Genomic DNA, 21,741 nt, shown 5'->3' on the forward strand with positions numbered 1-21,741 from the left:
CAAAGTACCTGCCAAATCCTTGGCAATAGCAAAGAGGAAATCACAACATAGATGCATTGTCCATTCAGTGCCCCAACTATACCTGACCATGGGCTCTGCAGAAAGCATCATGGGTCAGCTCATAAGGATGGGGACTATCAAATTACATTTAACTCATAAAGGTCCTGGATTTATCTCTGAGATAGTGTATCTCCTCTCACTTTAAGATACACAAGACAGATATTCATTGAAATAAGACTTGGAAAGAACATTTTAATCCAAATTCTTAGAGATGTTTTTTAGGAGATGCATAAGTGCTGTGATAGTAATTTTAAAGCCATTGAGACTAAGGCACAGAGTGATGAAGTAACTGCATTGAGGTCATTGAGCAAGCTATGTGTCCTGGTTCCAGTCGGGACAGGCTTTATTTTTGCAGTAGACAAGAGGGTGCACGGCCAGCACACAGAATTTACTCTATAACAACTCACACCATTGCCAGGGGCAGGGGAAAGGAACTCTTCCAGGGAGAAGAGGTTCCTTCTGGGCATGAAAACATGGCAGAGGGAGCTGTCCGGTATTGCCTATTTAAGGGGGAAGGGATGGTTGGGGGACTGGGGGTGTGGTTTCTGTGTGAATCGTTTCTATTCTTATTCCCTCTGTCATTAGTATTGTTGCTGTTACTGGTCAGTTTCTTATCTCAATGCTGTACCCAGTAAATTGCTCTTATCTCAACCCATGATCTTTGCTTTTCCGGCCTCAAATTGGAGGGCGGAGAGGGAGTGGCACACGGTTTTAATGGAAGAATTAAGTGGAGAATACCGTTCCTAAACCAAGACAGCTGTAATTGGAGTCCAGTGTGAGGCATGAAGGGTTGAGATTCAACAGATCTGCCCAGAGCAAGTTAGAAACAAATTTGATCTAAGTATTTGTTGTATTAGGTCCAGAGGCAATGCTCACAATGTTGCCTGGGCTGTTCAAATGGGTATTATTATATATAACTGTGTATATATTCCCATATATGCTCCTCACTATGATCTTTTTCAGAGCAGGGAGAGGGATCAGGAACCCTTTGTTGCTGTACTGTGGGATATCAGCTTATGACAAGACAACATCAAGGACAATGAAAGTAATTTGGGATGTGTACTCAGTGTTTCTCTCCTATCCTTACTCAGGTACTGCCTCTGGGGGCCCATTAACAATTACACCCCTTCTGTGGGAAGAACAGGGGGGATGACTTTCCCTAGCTTTTCACCCCCTTTTTCTCCTTCAGACCTGTTAAAACAGCTTTTGACAACTTTTAATTCCTGCTGGATGTTCAGGAAAGCATATACTTGTTGCTAAGTCTGCCATTTCTCCTCAGTGCAGTCTACATCGTATTTAGAGTCAGGCCAGAGATTTCTTGGGAGGTCATTCAGAGATCTGCCCTGAGGGTGGATGCTCACAAGTGGCATAGAATATGGGAGAGAATGGGCCAGTTTTTGGGGAAATTCTCTGCTCCAATGGTTTGGCAGTTCACCCTGAACCAATACAAAACCCTGTTTAAAGTGACAGAATGCTGCACTGTGAGGAAAATGCTGTGGCAACTCCAGAGAGGAGCAATTTATTGCAGAGTGCTGGGCCCTGGCTACTCTTTACTGGACTCAGCTCAGAACTAGAGAACACCCTCCAGGGGAGGAGTAGAAAAGCAGACCTACAGGCACCATGGCCTCATTGCAGCTGAACCAGGGGAACAACCATGCCAGTAGCAGTTGCCCCTACACAGAAGAAGAAATCTAAGACCAAATCAGTTTTCTTAGTGAGGAATAAAGAGGAAACAGGGCCCACAGAACAGAAGAAAGAGGCAGGGCCAGAGATAACCACCTGATCCCTATTACCTCAGGAGAGGGTATTTTGAGGACCCAAAAGAGCATCACTGTGTTTTTGGGATAGCTGCTGTGGAGACAGAAGAAATTACACAGCTGAAAACCTTTCCTGGTGTCTCAGAAGACTCTGTTCTTTGAGTGTCAGCAGGCCTAAGTAGGCTTGAATAGGAAACCCCAATTGCCAAGGGATTTTGGAAATCATCACTAACAGGCCTGAAGACAAAAATTTTGGATTATCGGGTGGAAAATGTCCGGATCCCAGCAATGACAGGGTTAATTTTTGTAGTAGCCAGGAAGGGACATAGCCAGGACACAGACATTATTCTATACCACCTCACCTTATGAGGACTCTTTTCTGGGAAGATGGAGTGCCGTCTGGTCCACAAAATGTGTTGGAGGGAGCCATCCGGTACTGACCATTATTGGGGCAAAAGAGTGGTCTATTATTGAGTGTGCTGTGGTGTGTCTTTTTCTCCTGAATTGTCTCTTTTCCTATACCCTCTGTCATTAGTATTTTTGCTGTTATTGTTCATTTTCTTATCTCATTGCTGCTCCCATTAATTTGCTTTTCTCTGAACCTGTGATCTTTACCTTTTGTGGCTCCAGTTGGAGGAGTGGGGGGGAGCTGCATGAGGTTTTAGTGGCGTGCTGAACTGGAGAATACCATTCCTAAACCATGACACCAGAACAGAACGAGAAACTGTAGAAGTCAAAGGCGCTGGATCCACACTGCATCTTGGAGCCGGCACTACCTCAGTGATAGCCCTCCCTGCTCTTTTCTCCTGCTCAGAGATGTCAAATTCTACTCTTTTCTGTCAGAGATGTTTTAGAAACTAATATCTACTGTACTTAAAGAAAAAATACCGCTTTTACTTATGAATGGCTAACTCACATTTACAGAATAAAAAAAAATTAGTATTAATTGTAAATAACTAAAATAGTATCCTTTGACACTTCTTTATGATGATAATTTTAATTCACATGACAGGTTAGGTTACAGTATTTGTATACTGGAAGACAGTTGTGCAATGTACAATATAAAAAATCTTCCTGTAATTTCAATATTAGGCAGAATAAAGGAAATGGCCTTTTAAAAATTATATTAAGTATCATTCTAATGCAAAGAACTTCCAAACAATTCAAACTGCTTTAGCAGTCAGTCAGGTGAACACAACAATGCAATTCAAAAATTGATCTCTGGCTACAGCTAAGCATTTAAGTTGACCAAAAAAAAACCAACTAAGAAGTTTAATTGTTCGTGCATTTTTTAATTCCTTAAAGAGAACAGTGAATCCTGTTTTAGCAACATAAGTTGGGGGGACATCTGTGTTATTTTGAATGCTTCTGTATTCACCTGTACTTGTGTGGAACCCTGGCAACACCCTTCATAAAGAACTAAATTGAGAAAGAGGTTAAGAACAGTTGGCAGTTATTCTGGCAAAGGCAATTTTTTATAATTCTACAAGGATTCTGATTATTTTAGTAACGATGTTCCTTCGCCTGACTCCCTCACTAAGTCTTTTGTCCTCTTCTGCATCTAAACAGCAATTGTGTACAAACTGTTGAATATTTAAAATGGAAAAATGCTACTCAGTCTTTAATATATGTGGCAAATCATTATATTGGTATTCACTGCAGTTAATCGTGATGCATTTATTAATGTGTAAATATCAGACATTTCCTTTGGCATTCCACTCTCCGTTTGCAATTCATTAACATACTGTTATTTTAAAATATTAGTCTCTAAGAAGACACCAGATTTTCATTGGACTGGTCTCACAGTTGAAAAAGCATTTTTATATTCTGAATGCATCAAAACAGCAGAATCACTAGGCAGTCAGTAAGTGGGATTCACTGAAACACAATGTTAGTTCTAATGGATGGATGATTGTGTTTGGTCTTCAGAAACTTTGAAGTATAGGTAAGTCTTGATCACACAAATTAATAAATCCTAAAGCTGGAGTTAACAATAACCATTACACCCAAATTCTGCAGCTTAGCCCAGCCAATTTTTCAAAAGGTCAGGTTGTGAACTGGAGAAGATCAGGGAGGTCCACCGCATAGCTTTGTTGCCAGGCATCTCTCGTCTGGATTGTTGCAGGCATTTATTAGTATTCGTCAGCAGACTCAACAAAGCAAACAAGAAATTCAAGCACGAATAATAAAATGAAATGCTGCTATATAACCCTTTGTCATTCAGCAAATATGGGACTTTTTAGCTACATTGTTCCTAAACCTGGGTTACTACTTTAATTTTTCTCCACAGTGCTGACTGAATGAGTATGCATGTGTGTTAAATGCAGAGCTCCCTTAACAACTGCAGGACTGCCATTTAATCTGTTGGTAGATGGACCATTTCCTGTGGGAACTCCAGCTATGATTTCCAGATCCACCAAATAAATCTCAGATTAAGATTCCAAATGAAACCTGCCTTTGGCAGATAAAAAATGTCAAGATGGATATAAACAGTAAAATTATAAATTATCTAGGTGTTGCACGATGACTTGATGTGCGTTTTTTGTTTACACTTTCCCTGATATCACAACTATACAAGGCATTCATCAAATGTCACACTTTCATAATACTGGAGGCATCATTAAAACTGTTTGGCTAAGGACCTTGAAGTGTTTAAGCAGTAGCTCAAAAGTATATTTGTGCAAAGTAGAAGAATAAATTTACATATCAGCAGCAGCTCATAAGGGATGGGTAAATATTCTGTTTATCTCTCATTGTAATTCAGGTTAGTTTAAATACAGGGTTTCAGGATATCATTACAGCCTATATGGAGTCATTACATAATTTCCAAACATAGTGTCTGCTGGAGTTTTACTAAGCATGCAGTGTTTATGTTTTCTAAACCAACTAAAAACAAAGTAAACCCTCCCACCCCATTTGTCTTTTGCTATTGTCATATCAGACAATTGCTTTTCACATATAACCCCCTTCTATTATCTAAATCTTAATGATCCAGAACTCCCTTTTATCTAGGCAGGGTCATGTTTCCCCGTGCCCATTAATTATAGTGAAAATTCTCTTATCCAAATGTACTCAACCTCCACTACCACACACAAACAATTAAAGCTTTGCTGAATTAAGAGTTCTAAACAAAATTCCAGGAAACTACAGCTTTAAAAGTAAAGAAAAATATCGCAATTTTAAGTGTCTGACATAAAAGAAAGATCACTCTGCATAAATAGCTGTAAGACACCTTGCCCCCTCATGCTTTACTCCAGTAGTGTTCTACTAAAGATGCAGGTGAATTCACAAATAAGAGTCAGCAACGCACTCTCTGAAGAACCTTTTCATAATAATTTAAAAATATTTTTGCTCTGAACTTAAGCCTCATTCTACCTGTTATAAAAATAGAAGCAATGAAGGTTTCTAAAGAAGAAAATAACCAAATACCTCTTGCACTTGTGCAAGGTCTTCTAAAGTTCCTTCTGAAGCACTACTTAAAAATTACTGTGGTAGTAAGTGCTGTTCTCTCTGAAGTACATTTCAAGACATTCTGAAGTTAGCTGCACTCATACTTTACACACTTAAGATTCAAAGTGCAATACTTCAAGGTGTGCATTCTCCCCATCCTTAGTGCTTGCAGCCCTCAGAGCAGATAAGGCCCTACACGTTTTGAGTGTACCATAAAGGGTTCAACAAAATCATATTCACAACACTGCAGTGAGTCAGGCAAGTACTGGATATCTAGTTGTGCTTCTGATGAGGAGTCTTTCTGCATGCAGTCTGGCAAAAAATGTGCTGTATTCTGCCACTCAAAATGTACAAGGAAAGAAATGGAATGGAAAAAGAATAGATGAGAACTTATATGCATGAAGGCATGATTATATTTACAGGAAAGACCAAGCAGTATTGGATGATTTTTCAGTTATCATTAAGTCATTCTTATCTTCTAAGTTATGTTACACTTTTCCTTCTTCTTCCATGGCAGAGGTTTTCTTCATCTTCCATGCTTAATGTTGTTCAACAGTGACTAGGTTTTACTCATAAAAGTTCATCCTCAGTCTCTTTTCAGCCTTCTACATCATTCAGAGAACCTTGCAACTACTCTTGGCACCTTGCAAAGGGATCTGACAGCACACAGTGAGTTTGATGCTGAAAGCACAGCACACAGCACACTGATCAGCTGAGCCACGTGGGTGTAGAGGACGCTGTCTCTCTGCATATTGTGTAGATTTTTCTGCATACAAACCACCCTTGCAATATTCAGGCCTTCTTTCTTTTCCAAGAAAACATCCCTTTGTTGCTAAAATTGGTAGGAGAGAGGGAGAACAGGCTCACAGTATCTCCTGTTGAGGCATGTAAAAGAAGAAAGAGACTTCACTATGACAAGTATGCTTAATTTTGCTTCTGTTATAGCCTTGAAAGAGGGGCTTTAGATTTACTTTAGAGCGTTTACAGCTACAGTGGGTACATTCTGGAGAAATGGGCAGCAGCACCTTTACCATTAGCTGCTTTTTTACCAACTAGAGCATTTACAGCACCATATTACTCTGGAGGCTTTCTTTACCCATTCATCTTTGTGTGTGTCAAACTCACACAATAGGAATTCCAGACCAAAAAAGTCCTTGTCATTAATACTGCAAAAACAAATCTACAAAAAAGCACATTAAAACCATTACACAACTAGAAGAGTTTTCTACTTGTAATAAGACAGTCAAAGTTACACAAAAAGATGATTTATTTTACTTAACCTTTGCACGTGACTACATTTCCTCAATTACCATGAATGTGAAACACCCTAAAAACCTACAGCTCACCACCAGATAGAACACCTCCATCAAAAATTTCCCTGCACAAGCTGATTCTGCAGTTCTGTTCCAATCTACATTACCACAGCTCTTTAAAGCTAGTCTCCTCTGAACTAGTTTCCAGACATGCAATTTTGAAGTATATTTACAAGCTGCAAGCATTCTTTTAAAGATACATGGAAAGTGCCTATATGGATCATAACTAAAGTTGCCATCAAATTCTGAGAAGTGAAATTGGTTCGCTGACATGCAATATATGCTTCAAGTAATGGCTTAGCAATATATACATATTTATTTCTATGCTGGAAAAACATAATAACCACCTTTTAAGAAAGGAAACAACTTCATCATTTAAAAAATCAATCTGTTAATTTGTCTTAGGAATTCACAAATAAAAATTATACAATGATTTTAATTCTGGAATCAGCAAAACTCTAATTTTGTTCTCAAAACAGACCAAACAACACTTAAAATTCTAAGCCTTCTCCTAATTTCTGCCCTATCCTTAAAGCCTGGATGCTTACAAATATGACATAAACCAAAATATTACAATAGTTAAAGACTTTATAATACAGAAGTATAGCTGCACCTAATTAAACATGGTACATGAGTCAAATAAGACACAAATTTACCTCCAGCATTTGCACACTCACCACTTTCCAATCCTGGTAATGCTTTTGAAAAAGTGCCATATCAAGTCTTAAACATATATGTAAGAAGAGAAACCATCCAGTTTCAGGTTCCCTCTTGTGTTTTCACAGAATTAATGTTTGCACAGTTCCCATCATGCATGGAAACCCTACTGAAGTAACAAGTCTTGCCCCAATGCAATGTGCTTCTCCACACCCACCATCACTGCAATGCAAAGATAGGCACCTATTTGCCAATACAAGTTTATTTTCATAATTGAATACTATTCTAGGCTGTCCAGCTTGGATCCTGAATATTTTTCATTTCTAAGCAGTACAGTCCGCACTGGTCTGCTGCCAATGTTACTGGTACATTCTCTCAAGTATCATTACAGGGAAATGAAAAAAGGCATTAACCTTCTATTAAAAACAAGAGAAAGAGTACATTTAAACTAGATACAAACACAAAATAACAAACCTTGCACACAAACTGTTCTTTAATTCTTCCTAATAGAACAGAACAGTGACAAAGTCTTCAATCCACACAGAAATACTATACTCTAAAAAACTCGGAAAGTTAAAAAGAAAATCTCACCTTTCAAACACTTCAGATACACTCCTCTTAAACACTACCTTCCTTTCAAGTATTTTATTTTATAACCTTGATTAACAGGTTACACATTACCCCACATAACCACCATAAACTTACCACTTTGTATCTGTTTTTTCTATTTCTTAAAATTCTCATTGCTTGACTGAATTTTCATCTAGTCAGATAAATTTAATGTTGGATTTGCTTTACCATCCTTATTTGTTATTTGTTGACAAATAATGTAATCTCCAGTATTTCAGTATGCTAATAAAATGTTTAAATAATTAAACATTATAGGCTTATTCTAAACCCAGCTTTTAAACTTCCAAGTTACATGAAAGGAAAATCTAAATACAGTACAGTACCAACTGCACGAAGGAAATATGTGAAGATGACAGAGCAAGCAGGAGACAAAATAGTACACTCATCAGCACACACATTTACACAGAAAAGGAAAAATTGCTGTGCTTAAGTAATACAATGAGAAAATGCACTAGAATATCTACCAAGCTCACATATTATGTTGCTGAAATTGACCTATTATCTTTATGATAAGGGAATGTAATTTAGCTGTTAATACCCAAATTAAATTCTAAGAAAAAAACTTTGTCATCCACACCAGTATGATGAAAAATTTACCCATAATCCCTTTTTCTAACTTTGCCAGGAGCAAAAGCACAAAGAATTACATGACTTATTAATGATTCTGCTAAATAAAAGTGTATAAATTTTACTTTGATTTATATAACAACTTCTGTTGGATACATGAAGTGTTAGCTTGGAAGAAGCAGCTGTCTAAACAGCACAAAATACTGACTTAATGCATCAGAAAAATAATACACATGAAAGTCAGTAGCTACTCAGTTTCAAAAATATCTCTGAGCAGTAGCAGAACATAATTTCTTGCAATTAGACAGAATATATTTCACAGAGAATCACTTTCATTTGCCTACTTTGGAAATCTTAACCTTTTGAACCATTCTTAGGGTATGCTGACCCCTAAAGGTCTAAAAATACTAAACCTGATTAAGCCATTACTCGTTTAAATTGTCAGAATACAATTCTCCACTAACTTACATCACCATGAATGTTTTTGTTTACAGAGTATATGATTCAAAAAACTTTTGAACTTCACTCAGTAACAGCTCAAAATGCCATAAATTAAAAGGGGTTTATAAGTAGTTTATTTTACAGACTAATATAGGTAGAAATTCCTTTACATATGAAAGAAAAGTATCACCTACAAAATGAAACATTTCTTCTTTCTTCTAAATAGACTCTCCATGAGAAATTTGACATTTATTATCTTTTGAGAGAGAATATATAGCATAAAACTCAAAAAAAGGAAATGTACAAGAAGCTATGAGGCTCTGATATAGAGGGAAATTTTGATGTTGACACACCTAATCCATTTTCGGATTTTTTAGCCTACATAGAGTCACTTACTAGCAAAAATCCACTCTCAAGTGAGGAACTCCTTTTTATGTCTTTCCCTTCCTTCTACCAGTCACAATTTAGTCATAAGCTACTTCTAAAAATTCTCTTCTACAAAGTCAGCCAGTCAGTCAGTTATGAATGTACTCTCAAATTTAGTCGTTTTTTTTTCCCCTTAGGTTTCTGTCATGAAACATAGAAGAATGTATCTGAGAACAATTATGTCTGGTCAATCAACTAAAAATAAAAAAAGGTACTTGCATCCTGATGAAAATGAAAACTCCACCAACTGGAGAAGCTCCAAGTTAACCAAGGTCACCATTATCTCCAAGCCTTACCTTACTGTCTAAATTCAGCTGAGCTACAAATGAGAAACTCATTAATATTAGTAGATGGCTTAATCATACCCAAGCCAGGTGTGAATAGCCAAGAAAATTTCTTTAAGACAGATTTTCAGATTTATTGCTAACAAAAAAAAAAAAAAGTTGGAAAGTAAAGTGCAATGTACAGACTAAGAATTTAAACAAGTCTTCTGAAAGTTGTACAAAAACATTTTCAATAATCCAGAAAATAAAGGTGAAGCTTTGTATTCATGTAGCTGCTGTCTAGTTATTTAAAGTTCTTTTAAGGAGCAGTATGTGGTTATTGTTTTTTTTTTCTTTTCTTCCAAAGTCAGTCATATATCAGCAAGAACAAACACACTCCAGTCACTGCCTAGCACTGGTATAACACCTAAGGTTCCTTATTAATATCTTTAAAGTCCCTACCTTTTGACCAGTTCTCCATTTGTTCCTCTGAACTTGTTTGATCTGGCACTGAGTTGAGTTTTTGCTTGAAGGTTTCAGAGCTAAAATAAAACAAACTCTAGATAAATAAACTTGAAACAATATAATACACCTATACTTTGCCTTCATTTGACAGAAAATTTACAAAACAATTTATTTTAAATATTTATAGCAGCACAATGAATTCTGCATACTTTAACAGCCAGGGAAAAATTATATTTCTCAGTAAAATATTTTTTCTTCACTCATCTAATTTTTATAATTGTTTGGTTCAGCTTTCTGTTGCATGTGATGTCTTTGTTGAAATATTTATTAGTTTGGTTTTTTCTTCTAGAGTCTGGTCTTGGAAGTACACATTACTGAGCACAGCCCAAATCACACCAAGCAGTTCTGCTGCAGACAACAAGACTGCTCCCTTTGGCAGTTATTACAGACAGTAGCATGTGCTTCACTTCACAGCATTCTTTCTCTACTTTTAATTTCCTAGATAAAATACAGGTAAAGTGGTCACTCCAACTCCGAAGTTCTTTCTGAACAGCTAAATAATGCATCCCGATATTTGCATGCATATTGCTTCAGACTATAGTTAATTACATAGTTGCAATATTTCATATAATCAAAGATCTTCAAGAAGAAACCTCCAATAAGACTTACAATAAAATGCTATGTCTACCATGCATCATTTTGAGTGTTAAAATATATGCTCTCTTATGTGTTAAAAATTTAGTTATACTTGGTATCGCAGGGAAATCCAAATAAGTTTGTAATCTTGGTAACATAGTAAGCTTATCACAAATTGTATTACTTACTCATGCACCTTTTAAAAAAATATTGTATTAGGAAAATTTTTATCCTTAACTATGTATTGTGCTAATTTTGTATGTTTTCCCTGCTGCATTTTTTAACGTTTATTAAAAAGATACATGTGCCTTGAAGATACAGTCACTAGATTATCAAAACACTCAGACTGTTGTCATTGTGCTGAAAAGTGTAAGAGATTAAATTAAAAAATTAAGTACCTATTTTACAATTCAAGCAAATTATACCAAGACACATATCCTAAATAATAAAGCAGCCAGAGAAATTATTTTGCCATAGAACAGCAGAAAAGCAGATTATTTCATTTTTATATTTAAAATTGCAAAAATAATTGCACAAACACTTTAGATTCAACACCAACACGAACACCAAATATTCAAGAAATACATATTTAGCTCACATTTGTTGTTGACTATAAATCTGCATGATAAAAAAATGCATAGGATTTGATGTGCTTAGGCCTTATCAAAAAATAAAAAGTTCACCTCATATCGCAGAACACTGAGTCCCTTAAAAGAATCCCTCAAATGAAGCTGTACGCTTCTTCTTCAATTCTGTGTAACTGTGTTGATTTGAAGTTGGCAATCTTTTCCTAAGTTCCTCATTTACTTTTGGATTAGCTGAAAATATAGAGGGTTATTAATATCAAGAAATAGGTTTCTGTCAATGAAGCCATTTCCCTACATATTGCACAAAAAGGTTCATAATAATTGCAGTATTTTAATAAGATATTCATATAGCAAGACATGAAGAAAATATGGTATTTAATAACCTCTGGAGTATTTTAAAACATGTCTTAGGGCCTTAATGTGTCTAGTAATATACTATTTAAAACCATAATTTTATCCCTCCACAATATACAGTCATTCTTCCTCGCCATTTACCCAGCTAATGAATGCCAGCAATTAGTAAAATGTAATCCCATTGCACAATCATTTTAATGCTTTTAGCACTCAGAAAAGTAAACACCAAATTAATACTGCTCAAGCCATATCAGATCCTAGCTGGAAGCAAGCAATTATAGTTCAGCTCCTCAGGTGTAATTAAATGATTGGAATGATTTAGTTCCATAAATGCAAGTTAATTCATAAGCAAGCAACAAATATACTGGGAGTAATTACAAGAAACATTGACAGTCTAAGCAGGGCATGTGCCTTTCTGTACCTGATATAGGAAAATGCTGCCCTCTCCCGGAAATAATAGACAATGGCACAGGAAAAATTTATGACTGAAGTCAAGAGGCTCATTTTACAGTCACTGTCTTCATAGGTGAAATAGGTTCTGTTAACTTATAGGAATTTTCTGGTTTAAACATAGAGAAAATAAAAGTGGTTGATATCAGATTAAGGTCACCTATAGATCAAAGTAAAATGGAAAGATTTCTTAGGGCTTCCTACGATGTGCCAATTAACTTCCTCGTAATTAAAAAAAAAAGTTAGGATACAGAACAAGAAAATATTCCAGACACTAAGTATTTAAAGTGGTTTCTCTGAACACAAATGCTGCAATAGGTTTCTGACTTGTGCACAACACTTGTCCTTCAAGATGTACCTTTACAGAAGGTACCTTGAACATCAGGTATTTTTAGAACCAAAACTTATTGCACCATCATTTTTCAGTGAGTTAAAAAGTCAGCATTTCAAAAATGATCAGAAGTGGCCATTAAGGTTTCCACACAAGGAATTGTCAGAAAAATTGAATATAATTACTATAAATCCTTACTCCATTTGAAGACAATCTGCTAATAATCAGTGTAATAATGAGAGGAAATAAAAAGCTGGAGATTAAAATAAAGTGCATTGGCAGACCGAGACAAAACTGAAAACACAAAATGGGACCATAACCCAAATGCTAGAGGTAATTTGAAATCTAACTTCCTTATTCACTATTCATTTACCCACCTTGTGCTAGTGTAAAACTACTAGGACACCATGAAAGAAAGTGAAAATAAAAAAGAAAATGTCCCTATTGGTTGAATATAAAATGCAACAGTCACATAAAATTGATAGTTAAGTAGAATAATGAAATAACTCTCAGACCTAACTGTCTACAGGAAAAAGAAATGCTTCCAAATGCTGCATATAGCAGCAAAGGTGAAAAATCACACACTGTGGTCAGTATGTATCTGTTTTCCACACAGAGAAAGTTTAGGAAAGCTGATTCAGAAGCATTTCATCAATGTAAAAGCCTTAAAATTGCTCTTTACCAACAGCACTTTGGCATAAAAATATTTATTTTTCCAGATCTTCGTATATTTCAAAACAAACCCAAGCTGTACGCAAATACATTCGGTGTTACTTTACCTACCATGGAAAAGAAAAAAATATTTTAAGGAGTCATATTATTAAAAGTTTAAAATGTACTGCACATTTGCTTTGCCCTTTGATGTCACAGTCCTATTTTTCTATTCAAATCTTGTACACTGTAAGTTAATTGCTTTTGGAAACTACTTATTATTCATGTAAAAATTAATGTGCCAATGTGTTTAAATCCTTTTAAATGACCATTCATGCATCTTTCTTCTTTAAGTACCAATGAAATCTGTCAAAGATATCAATGCAAGATGGTCTTAGACAAAGTTCTAATATAGATTTTTTGTGCTAACATAAGATTTTCATTTTCGTCAACTTTACTTAAATTCCATTAATTTTTTAAGCTGCTTTTAATAAATTCACAAGTAAAAAATTTTAGGCTCCATAGTCTGTCATTTGTGTTCCAGCTGACTTTATGAATATTAATAACAGTGTTATCCTGATTAAATAGGCTTCATATAAAATCCCTGTGAATCCTATAGCTCAGACATCTCATTTTTCCAACTCTTTATGAATTTGGATTCAGACATTAAACTGGAAAAAACCTTAAAAAACAGATTCAATGGTACATTGGTGTACCCTTAAGCAAAAAATTAGCTGTTCTAATGATTCAAATAATTAAAATTGATTGAGCCACATATTGAGATTTCAGGCTTTCTGTACACATGCAACATATTTTAACTCTAATGAAAACATCAACACTTCACAGACAAGGGATTACGAATCTATTATAAAATAATAATACCTGTCCTAATGCTTACCTTAAATAAACAGATGATATAATCTTAAATCTTCATACATGGAGTGCTGATTTGGAGAAGTATTTTCCAAAGAGAAAGAAATTAGTGGATGCTTAATTACATAAGCAACACATGAAATACATGAACATTCTAGTTTACCACAGGAGCCCAGTGAAAAACAGCATTAACTATTAAATGGTTCATACTTCAGGAAAACCAACCTTTTTCTTAAGAATATCAAATTGAAACACACAGGAAATACTAATATTATGCTAGGAGACTCATGCAGTCCCAGTTTCAAACTGTTAACTTCTTTCCATGCTCATATGTTTGAATTATTTACATCTATGACAGACAAAAATGGAAAATTAAGCTTACTCCATTGCCTTCACTTTTTTTTATACAGTGCTAACTGGAATGACTGTTTCCTCATCCATTCAGGAAAATATTCTGTAAAAACACCATTAAAATGCTTTGCCTTTCAGTTCCTTGGAATATGAATGGGTTTTAGGAGAAAAAAAAATCTAAACAAAATAACAGCTTATTCAAAAGGATGTCATACCAATCCTGGGTCTAATTATTCATCAGCACAAGCACTTCAGATGAATTAAATAAAAACAAGAGGTTTATAAAAGTAACATATATCTGCAAGACAGAAAGCACACTGCTTTACTTGAGCAGTTCCAAATGGCTTTCATTACAGCTGTAGCAGAATTTCCTCTCTCTGAGGCAAATTCCCGACCTCTTGAATGTCTGCAGAATAACAGACACTCTACAAAGGAGCACCCCAAGGTAACTCCAACCCCAAAAAGCACCATAGCAACACTAATGCCAAGGCTTTCTCTCCCTGGGCAGCACTGAGAAGTTCATCTTCTAAGCTGGACTTGAGTTACTGAGTTCCCTCCTCAGGAACAGAAAGACTGCTGAGACCACTCTGTGTGGAGACCCAATGACTGCAAACCCCCATTCCTTGGTCTTGCCTTGAGAATTTGACATCAATCACTGAATCATGGCCTTAGCTGCTGTGACAGGGTGAAGATGTTTGCTGCTCTGGACCGAATTCACCCATTCTTCACAAAAAATTCTCCAATTCTGGAAGAGTTTTTCCACAGAGGGCTATCCCACCTGCCCCACCTCTGGTGGAACAAGAGACCGACCCCTCTACTCCTTGGAACAGCACTAAGCCTGTTTTTGTCCCCCTTCGAGGTGCAGTTAACAGTTGCCACTGACAGTGCAGTGATGAGGTACCATATAGTTTATGAGGAGGGAAACAGAGAATGAATTTTACCATTTTCCCATAAGATTAATTAGATTGGCAGAATCTTCTGAAATGTCCTGAAACGTTTTGCCTCGGGGCACACTAAACTAAAAAAACTAACTTAGGAGGGTAGTTTACATAAAAACCAGTTACCTTCTCAAAGCATTTCCCCAGGGAACAAACAGTCAGTTTTCTTAGCCCAGGTGGATGTCAAGTCTTCATTAAATGACATGCTCCTCTACAAAGAGTCCCATTTCCACTCTATCTTAGGAAACTTTATGGCATATTAGAAATCTAAGGCAACTCAAAGTAAGTTAGAACTAGTTTTGGAAAGTTATAAAAACCCTAGTCAAAGGATAACAGAGATAGCCAATTCAAGTATTTTTTACAAATGGAATAATACTCATCTGTTAGATACTTAAAAGCTGTGAAATGAAACACACTTTGATTACAGAGATACTTATTTTATTGTATTGTATTCTATTATTTTTATTTGCTTTTAAATACAAATAGTTCATGCAAAATATTATGTTTCTTTTAAAAAGAATATAAAATATAGACAAGTGGATTAACCTTAGAAATTGATGAATGCAGCATGAGTATTTTTTCAAATTTATAAACTCTCACATTGCTAAAAAGAATTCAAGATTCTGGTTAATAAAAGTAACTTCATTATCTGAAAACTTGATAAAAACATTTCCCCAGAGGGCAGAGTGAAGCAGCTGTCCCTGACTTTTCTTCCCTGCTGATTTTTGACCCAAAAGGAAATAAGACATATTCAGTTGGTTTCTACTAACCTACATAAATAAAAAAGATATGAAGAAACAGGATAATTTTCCTCTGTTGCTGCAGCAGTTTCTTCATGTCATCACTACAAAAATTTCCATCTGGTGCTTTTAATGATGGCATACTGTAGGCCATCATTAGAGCACTTATTGTCTTTGTCATGCTTTTGACAAAAGCACAAGAGGAGACACAAAAATGCATAAAACCAATTGGTTTATAACAGGTTTCACCTATTCCTAAATTAAACTTAGTTGGATAAAGGACAGGTACTTTCCTCTTTATTTTTTCTCCCTAATTTGCTTCAAGGGTCAATTTTCTCTCTGAGCATCAGGAAATGTTTATGTGCATATTAGCTCACCAACAGCCCCCTATCTCTTCTGCCCTCTGATACATTCTCATTTTCACATTAACAATCTTCATTTGTATTTTATTTACTAAACAATCATCAGCATGCTCTGTTGTCCTCTTCCCCAGTTTTGTAGCTGTCCTGTGTCCTCTAATTATTTTCTTTTTCCTTAGTTTTGTCTTCTCTTTGACAATACATGCCTTTTCCTTTCCCCCTGCCCACCACCTCTTTGAAATGCAAAAACACCTGTAGAAAATCTTGTCAAAAGACTATCTCCCTTTATTTTGCAGCTTTTCTCATGTGACACTCTCTTTTCATTCTGTTAATGAAACTATGACATACTTTGATCAGGTTTGAACAGCCAAATCATTTAGCCATCCTTCAGTTTTGTTGTAAACTCTTCACTGGCCTTAAAACTCAGTATTATGTATCATTATATATTATTATAGACAGCCAGATATCAATTTCTAAACATTTTACAACCAGACTGCAATTTCCATAGCCTTTACAGATAGGAACAAATATGTGCACTTTAAACTAGCTGTTGTCTTATCTGGAACCAAAATAATATTTCAGTAGAATCAGCACAACATAATGGTAAGGGCTACCTGTGTATACACTCTTTGTTGACAGGATCCTAGTCAGCAGACAAAGGGAAGTCATTAACCACCCCCATTTGGCTCATCTGAAGTGCTGCATCCGGTTTGACCTGCTCATGGATATCCTGAACTAAGTCCAGCAGGTGATTCAAGATGATTAGGGGTCTGCAGGACACGAGTTATGAGGAGTTTGCAAGAGTTTGATTAGCTGGTTTTAAGGAGAAAAGGCTAAACAGGGATTTTATTGGGTTTTAGTTGCCTTGTGAGCAAATAAAGAGAAGACACAGATCCCAAAGAGAGACAAGCTCTAACACAGAAAACTTAGAGTTATGGATAAGAGAAAATTTTTCACAGACAGGAAGGTCACTGGAACTAGTTGCTTAGAAAGGTTAGAGAATCTCTATAGCCAGATATGGGCAAAACTCATCTGGATATATCAACCCAACCTAACTTTGGAGATTGCCCCATTCTGAACTGGATGATATGCAATTCCTGCCTACCTATTTTGTTATTCTAAAGATTGCAACAAAACAAACCCACGAGAACTAGAATTCCTGTAACAGAAAAAATACTAGCTTGCTTTCTGCTTTACAGGGTAGGTCAGTAGAGCCCCTGACCAACCAACAACCAAACACCAGCGAGACACAACCAAGGACCACCCATGTGGCAGACAGGCTAAATGCCAACAGGGAGGAAACAGTGCAACAGCAGCATGTGTAGAGCATTTTGAGCCCTACTAGTCTCGAGCACCCAATTTTCTTCAGTTTACTACATGACTGGATGATTTAGCATTAGGCTAAATGTCAAATATTGGTTTGCACATCATCCGTCAGTAAACCAAAAATGGACAACTGATAAAGACAGTTATTTTACTGTCTTTCTGAAAGACCTGGCTGCAAGCCCCACAAAATCCATCCTTCCCCCAAACTTGTAAAAATGTCACTGTGGCTACAGAGCACCAAAGCTAACTATGGAAATTATTCAAGAAACATGAGTCTACTGTGCTTATGTTTGCAAAATTAATTGTATAGTATATTCAGTATACTGAAATTCCCAAATCCCCAAATCATAATTTCTTTTGTCACAGAACAAAGTTGCCAGCCCAGATTTTACCATAAAAGCAAGAATAAAATCACAAAACATTATATGCACATGAAAATGTGAAATAGCAACTCAGTGCCAAATTCAAAAACCACTAGTACAAGTTATTTCTGCATTAAGCAGAAATTATGTCTTTGCCAGAAACATTCCAATTCTTTGGCTGCCTTCACAGAAAGAAGACTGAATGGAGACTCCACGAAGAAAAGCAGAAGAGAAGCAGAGAAACTTGATTTATCCAGCCAACTCACATTTCTCAAGGTACCTTCAAATAGCACCATTTTTCCTGACAGTAAAAATAAAAAGCATAAAGGCAACAGTGTGGATATTGGAGCCTGACCAAGAACTATCATGAACACTAAACATGCAGAGGCCTGTCAGAAATGTGCCAACCTTTCAAGATTCAGTCCTGTACATGGGGACTGAGAGGGGCCTGTTGGTTTCCTGCAGGGAAATACAGACCACCAGTTATGTATCTGTCAGGCTGTTTTAAACAGCACAAAAACACAGATGTGCCTCCACGGCTGTCATAAAGCAGCACATCCAGTGCACTCTTTCTACCCAAATAATGCAACTGCTCCAATTCTATACTGTGTGCTGCAGCTGAGGAGAGGAATCACATCACCTGAAATTTCACAAGCTGAAAAACTCAGAGAAATAAAATAACATTGACTCCACATTAGCCCTATTTGTTCTTTGCAAGCAAATTAACAATCCTTTTCTTAGATAACTACCTGAAAAGAAAGCTATCCTTCACTACAAGTGCAATTGCTCCGTTAACCACGCTTGCTCAGCAGTAAAAGCATAGGAACATAGAGTGTTGCTCAGGTGTGAACACATACATTTTGACTCAATAACCACACAGTCTTGCCTGAACTTCAGATTTTTTTTTTTTTGTAAGATTTAGCAACTAGATCCAGTACATAGTGCATTCAGTGACTATGAATAGCAACTTCACCCTTTGTAAGCAAGAAGTGGAAGTTACAGAAAAATGGCACATTTCAGGATGTGTCCAAAGAAGAGCAACAAAGGGGGAAGGGTCTAGAGCACATGTCCTATGAGGAACTGCTGAGGGAGCCGTGATGCTTAGCCTGGAGGAGGAGAGGCTGTGAGAAGACCTTACTGCTTTCTCCAACTACCTAAAAGGAGGCTGAGTGAGGCAGGGGTCTGTCTCTCCTTCCAAGCAGCAAGCAATAGGTCAAGAAGAAATGGTCTCATGTTACATGAGAGAAGGTGCAGATTGGGTATTAGGGAAAATTTCCTCACAGAAAGGTTTGGCAAGATTTGGAACAGGCTGCTCAGGGAAGTAGTGGAGTCACCATCCCTAGATGTGGTACTAGGGAATATGGTCTAGTGGTGGTCTTGGCAGTTCTGCATTAATGGTTGGACTTGACGATCTTAATGTCTTTTCCAACCTAAATGATCCTACGATTTTACATTTGCTACACTCCAACATTTCTGAGCATTTTCAGCCCTTAGGCACTGACGGCGTGTTTTACAACATGCATGATATACAGCATGACTTGTGTGCAGTTGCTTATTTAGGTATGATTACTATGTCAGTGACTTTGTAAAATTAGTCCAGATGCTTCCCTGAAATTTATTGCAATATCAAAGAAATCTGAAAGCTAGCACAATTCAAAATAACAAGCTACACATTCAGAAATGATCTTGGACTACTGGAGAAGAACAAGATATTCTGAGGTGGGCCAAAACTCAATGAGAACCAGAGATCCTCAATGAAATAAATCTGTTGAGAATGTCCAGAATTTAAATGTAAGCTAAAGACTGAAGAGGCTAAATCTGCACCTTAGCAATTGCTCCACTGTTTCCTCATGTTGCACCAACAATGAAAGGTACAAGATTACAAGGAGTCACCACAGACTGCAAATCAGTGCCAGGCAGTTGAAAATCACAGAGAAACAAGCAAACAACAACAAGAAGAAAAAAAAAAAAAGGAAAAAAAGAGGCATTAGCTGAAGTTAGATCATCAGTCACAAACCAGATATTTCTGACAGTGGATCAATTTCCCTGCCAAACTTAAAGAAAGCAATACAAAACATAATCGCATCTCAGGATACCAATCAAACTGCTGCTTTTTTTTTTAACATCATATTTATCCTTTAACTCTTGTTTAGAAAAGACCCAAAACCTTCTCTCAGCTGATATGTACAAAAAATAAGTCAACTTCACCCAGTAGGCAGGAAATTCCTCCTGTGAAAAAAAAAAATCTGTCTAAAATGTTAAAAGTTACAATGGAAAACTTAGTTACAAAAGGCCTTCCAAAGCAAGGTGCAGAACAATTTTAAACACAAGCAGAAATGTCAGAACACACATATGAAAACTCATTTGTGTGTCATTTCAGCCAATGAAATAGTCCTGGTTTTTTTTTAATTTAGTATTTGAATATATGGATCATTCACATTCTTCAGTCTTTTGATTATTTATAATGATATGCAACACACAGAATGAAGAAGCTGGACAAATATGTTTTTTAAAAAACTCATATTTGTTCACTGGATTTTGAAGAAAGTTCCTTTTAAACCCTTAGTAAGCATATTATTCAGCCAAAACCATGAAAGTAATTTACAGTGGAGAAGCCCTAAAGAATTCCTCTGAGAATACAAACTACAAAGAGTTTCATATAAGTTGTGGGTCACACAACTGACAGAAAAACTTCTTAGGGGTTCTGAGTGTTAACATCAGATTCTCTCTACACAGACAAATGGAGAAAAAATCCTAGAAAAATTCAGGACCTAGGAGTATCTTGCAGTTTTCAGCAAAATTATTCTCTTTGGATTTTTTTTTTTTTTTGAGAAGAAAGTAAACAGATGGATGTTTTATTCTTTCTTATGAGTTTATCCTATATTCCAATACCTTGCATTAATTATTCCTTGATTCATCAAGATACATTCATGCTTTCATTGCCAAAACACTTGAGCTGAGACAGCGGCTGAATATTGGCCCCAGACCAGTTATTCCTGGGTGGAGCAGAGAAGTTCTAAATCCATTAACTAGATGAAGGAAGAAAAAGCCTTCCTTCATACTTCTGAAATCCAGGCTCATTTTGATGGCTACTTTCTCTTGCACATAATTGTGCTGAATATTTTGAGGCTTCTTTGTCAGATGTTGTAGTTATTATGTAGTTCACTGTTTGGCATCAGTAGAAGACAAAAAGAAATCAAGACTTCATAGCTGTAGAAGTGTAGATAAAATACAAGATTTTAAAAAAGGGAACATCTGGGTAACAGTTCAAATACTCAGAATAATTCTGAAGATATTCCTGGACATTGTGAAGTTGCAAGACCTGCAGGCTACACAGTTATATCTCCCCTTTCATGCTGAAGGAACACCTGACAAAGTTAGGAATGTGCACTACTGGGGCATCTATGCCTAATAATAACATTAAGAAAACTCCAAAATAACTTCTTCTTTCACAGTCCAACTGAGAGGAATGAAGAAAGTCTACTGAAATATTTTCTGAAACTCATTATAAATGAAAGCAGCTTTTTTTAGTGTACTAAAAAAAGTAACTCCTCACTGTCAAAGGCAAATCTTAACACGTCCAGAATTAAATGTAAAGAAAAAAGGGAAAAGCATCATTTTTCTGGTAGGAGTTATAATACTTTGACACTGCTTTCAGTGGTCTTACACTTCAATTTCTTTTAATTACTTCTGGAATTCAAAGCCACAATATCTAATCAGTTACAGCTGTTCATATCTCTGCTTATCCAAAGAA

At 36.3% G+C, this 21,741-nt stretch overlaps 1 protein-coding gene across 7 annotated transcripts in view; it reads right to left on the bottom strand.

Moving 5' to 3' along the window:
• Positions 1-21,741, bottom strand: part of MIPOL1 (mirror-image polydactyly 1) — a 186,286-nt gene that overhangs the window by 145,586 nt on the left and 18,959 nt on the right. For 4 of the 7 annotated variants that reach the window (XM_064714571.1, XM_064714570.1, XM_064714565.1 and 1 more), the window contains exons 2-5: positions 13,937-13,982; positions 12,028-12,165; positions 11,349-11,483; positions 10,027-10,106 (exon numbers count right to left, since the gene is read on the bottom strand). In XM_064714571.1, coding sequence (XP_064570641.1) covers positions 10,027-10,106; positions 11,349-11,353 — 85 coding nt within the window. In that variant the 5' untranslated portion in view covers positions 11,354-11,483; positions 12,028-12,165; positions 13,937-13,982. The remainder of the gene's footprint in view (positions 1-10,026; positions 10,107-11,348; positions 11,484-12,027; positions 12,166-13,936; positions 13,983-21,741) is intronic. The other 3 variants (XM_064714568.1, XM_064714566.1, XM_064714569.1) reach the window with 2 other exon arrangements.

This window comes from Zonotrichia leucophrys, chromosome 5 (assembly GCF_028769735.1).
Source record: "Zonotrichia leucophrys gambelii isolate GWCS_2022_RI chromosome 5, RI_Zleu_2.0, whole genome shotgun sequence".
NCBI classification, from domain to species: domain Eukaryota; kingdom Metazoa; phylum Chordata; class Aves; order Passeriformes; family Passerellidae; genus Zonotrichia; species Zonotrichia leucophrys.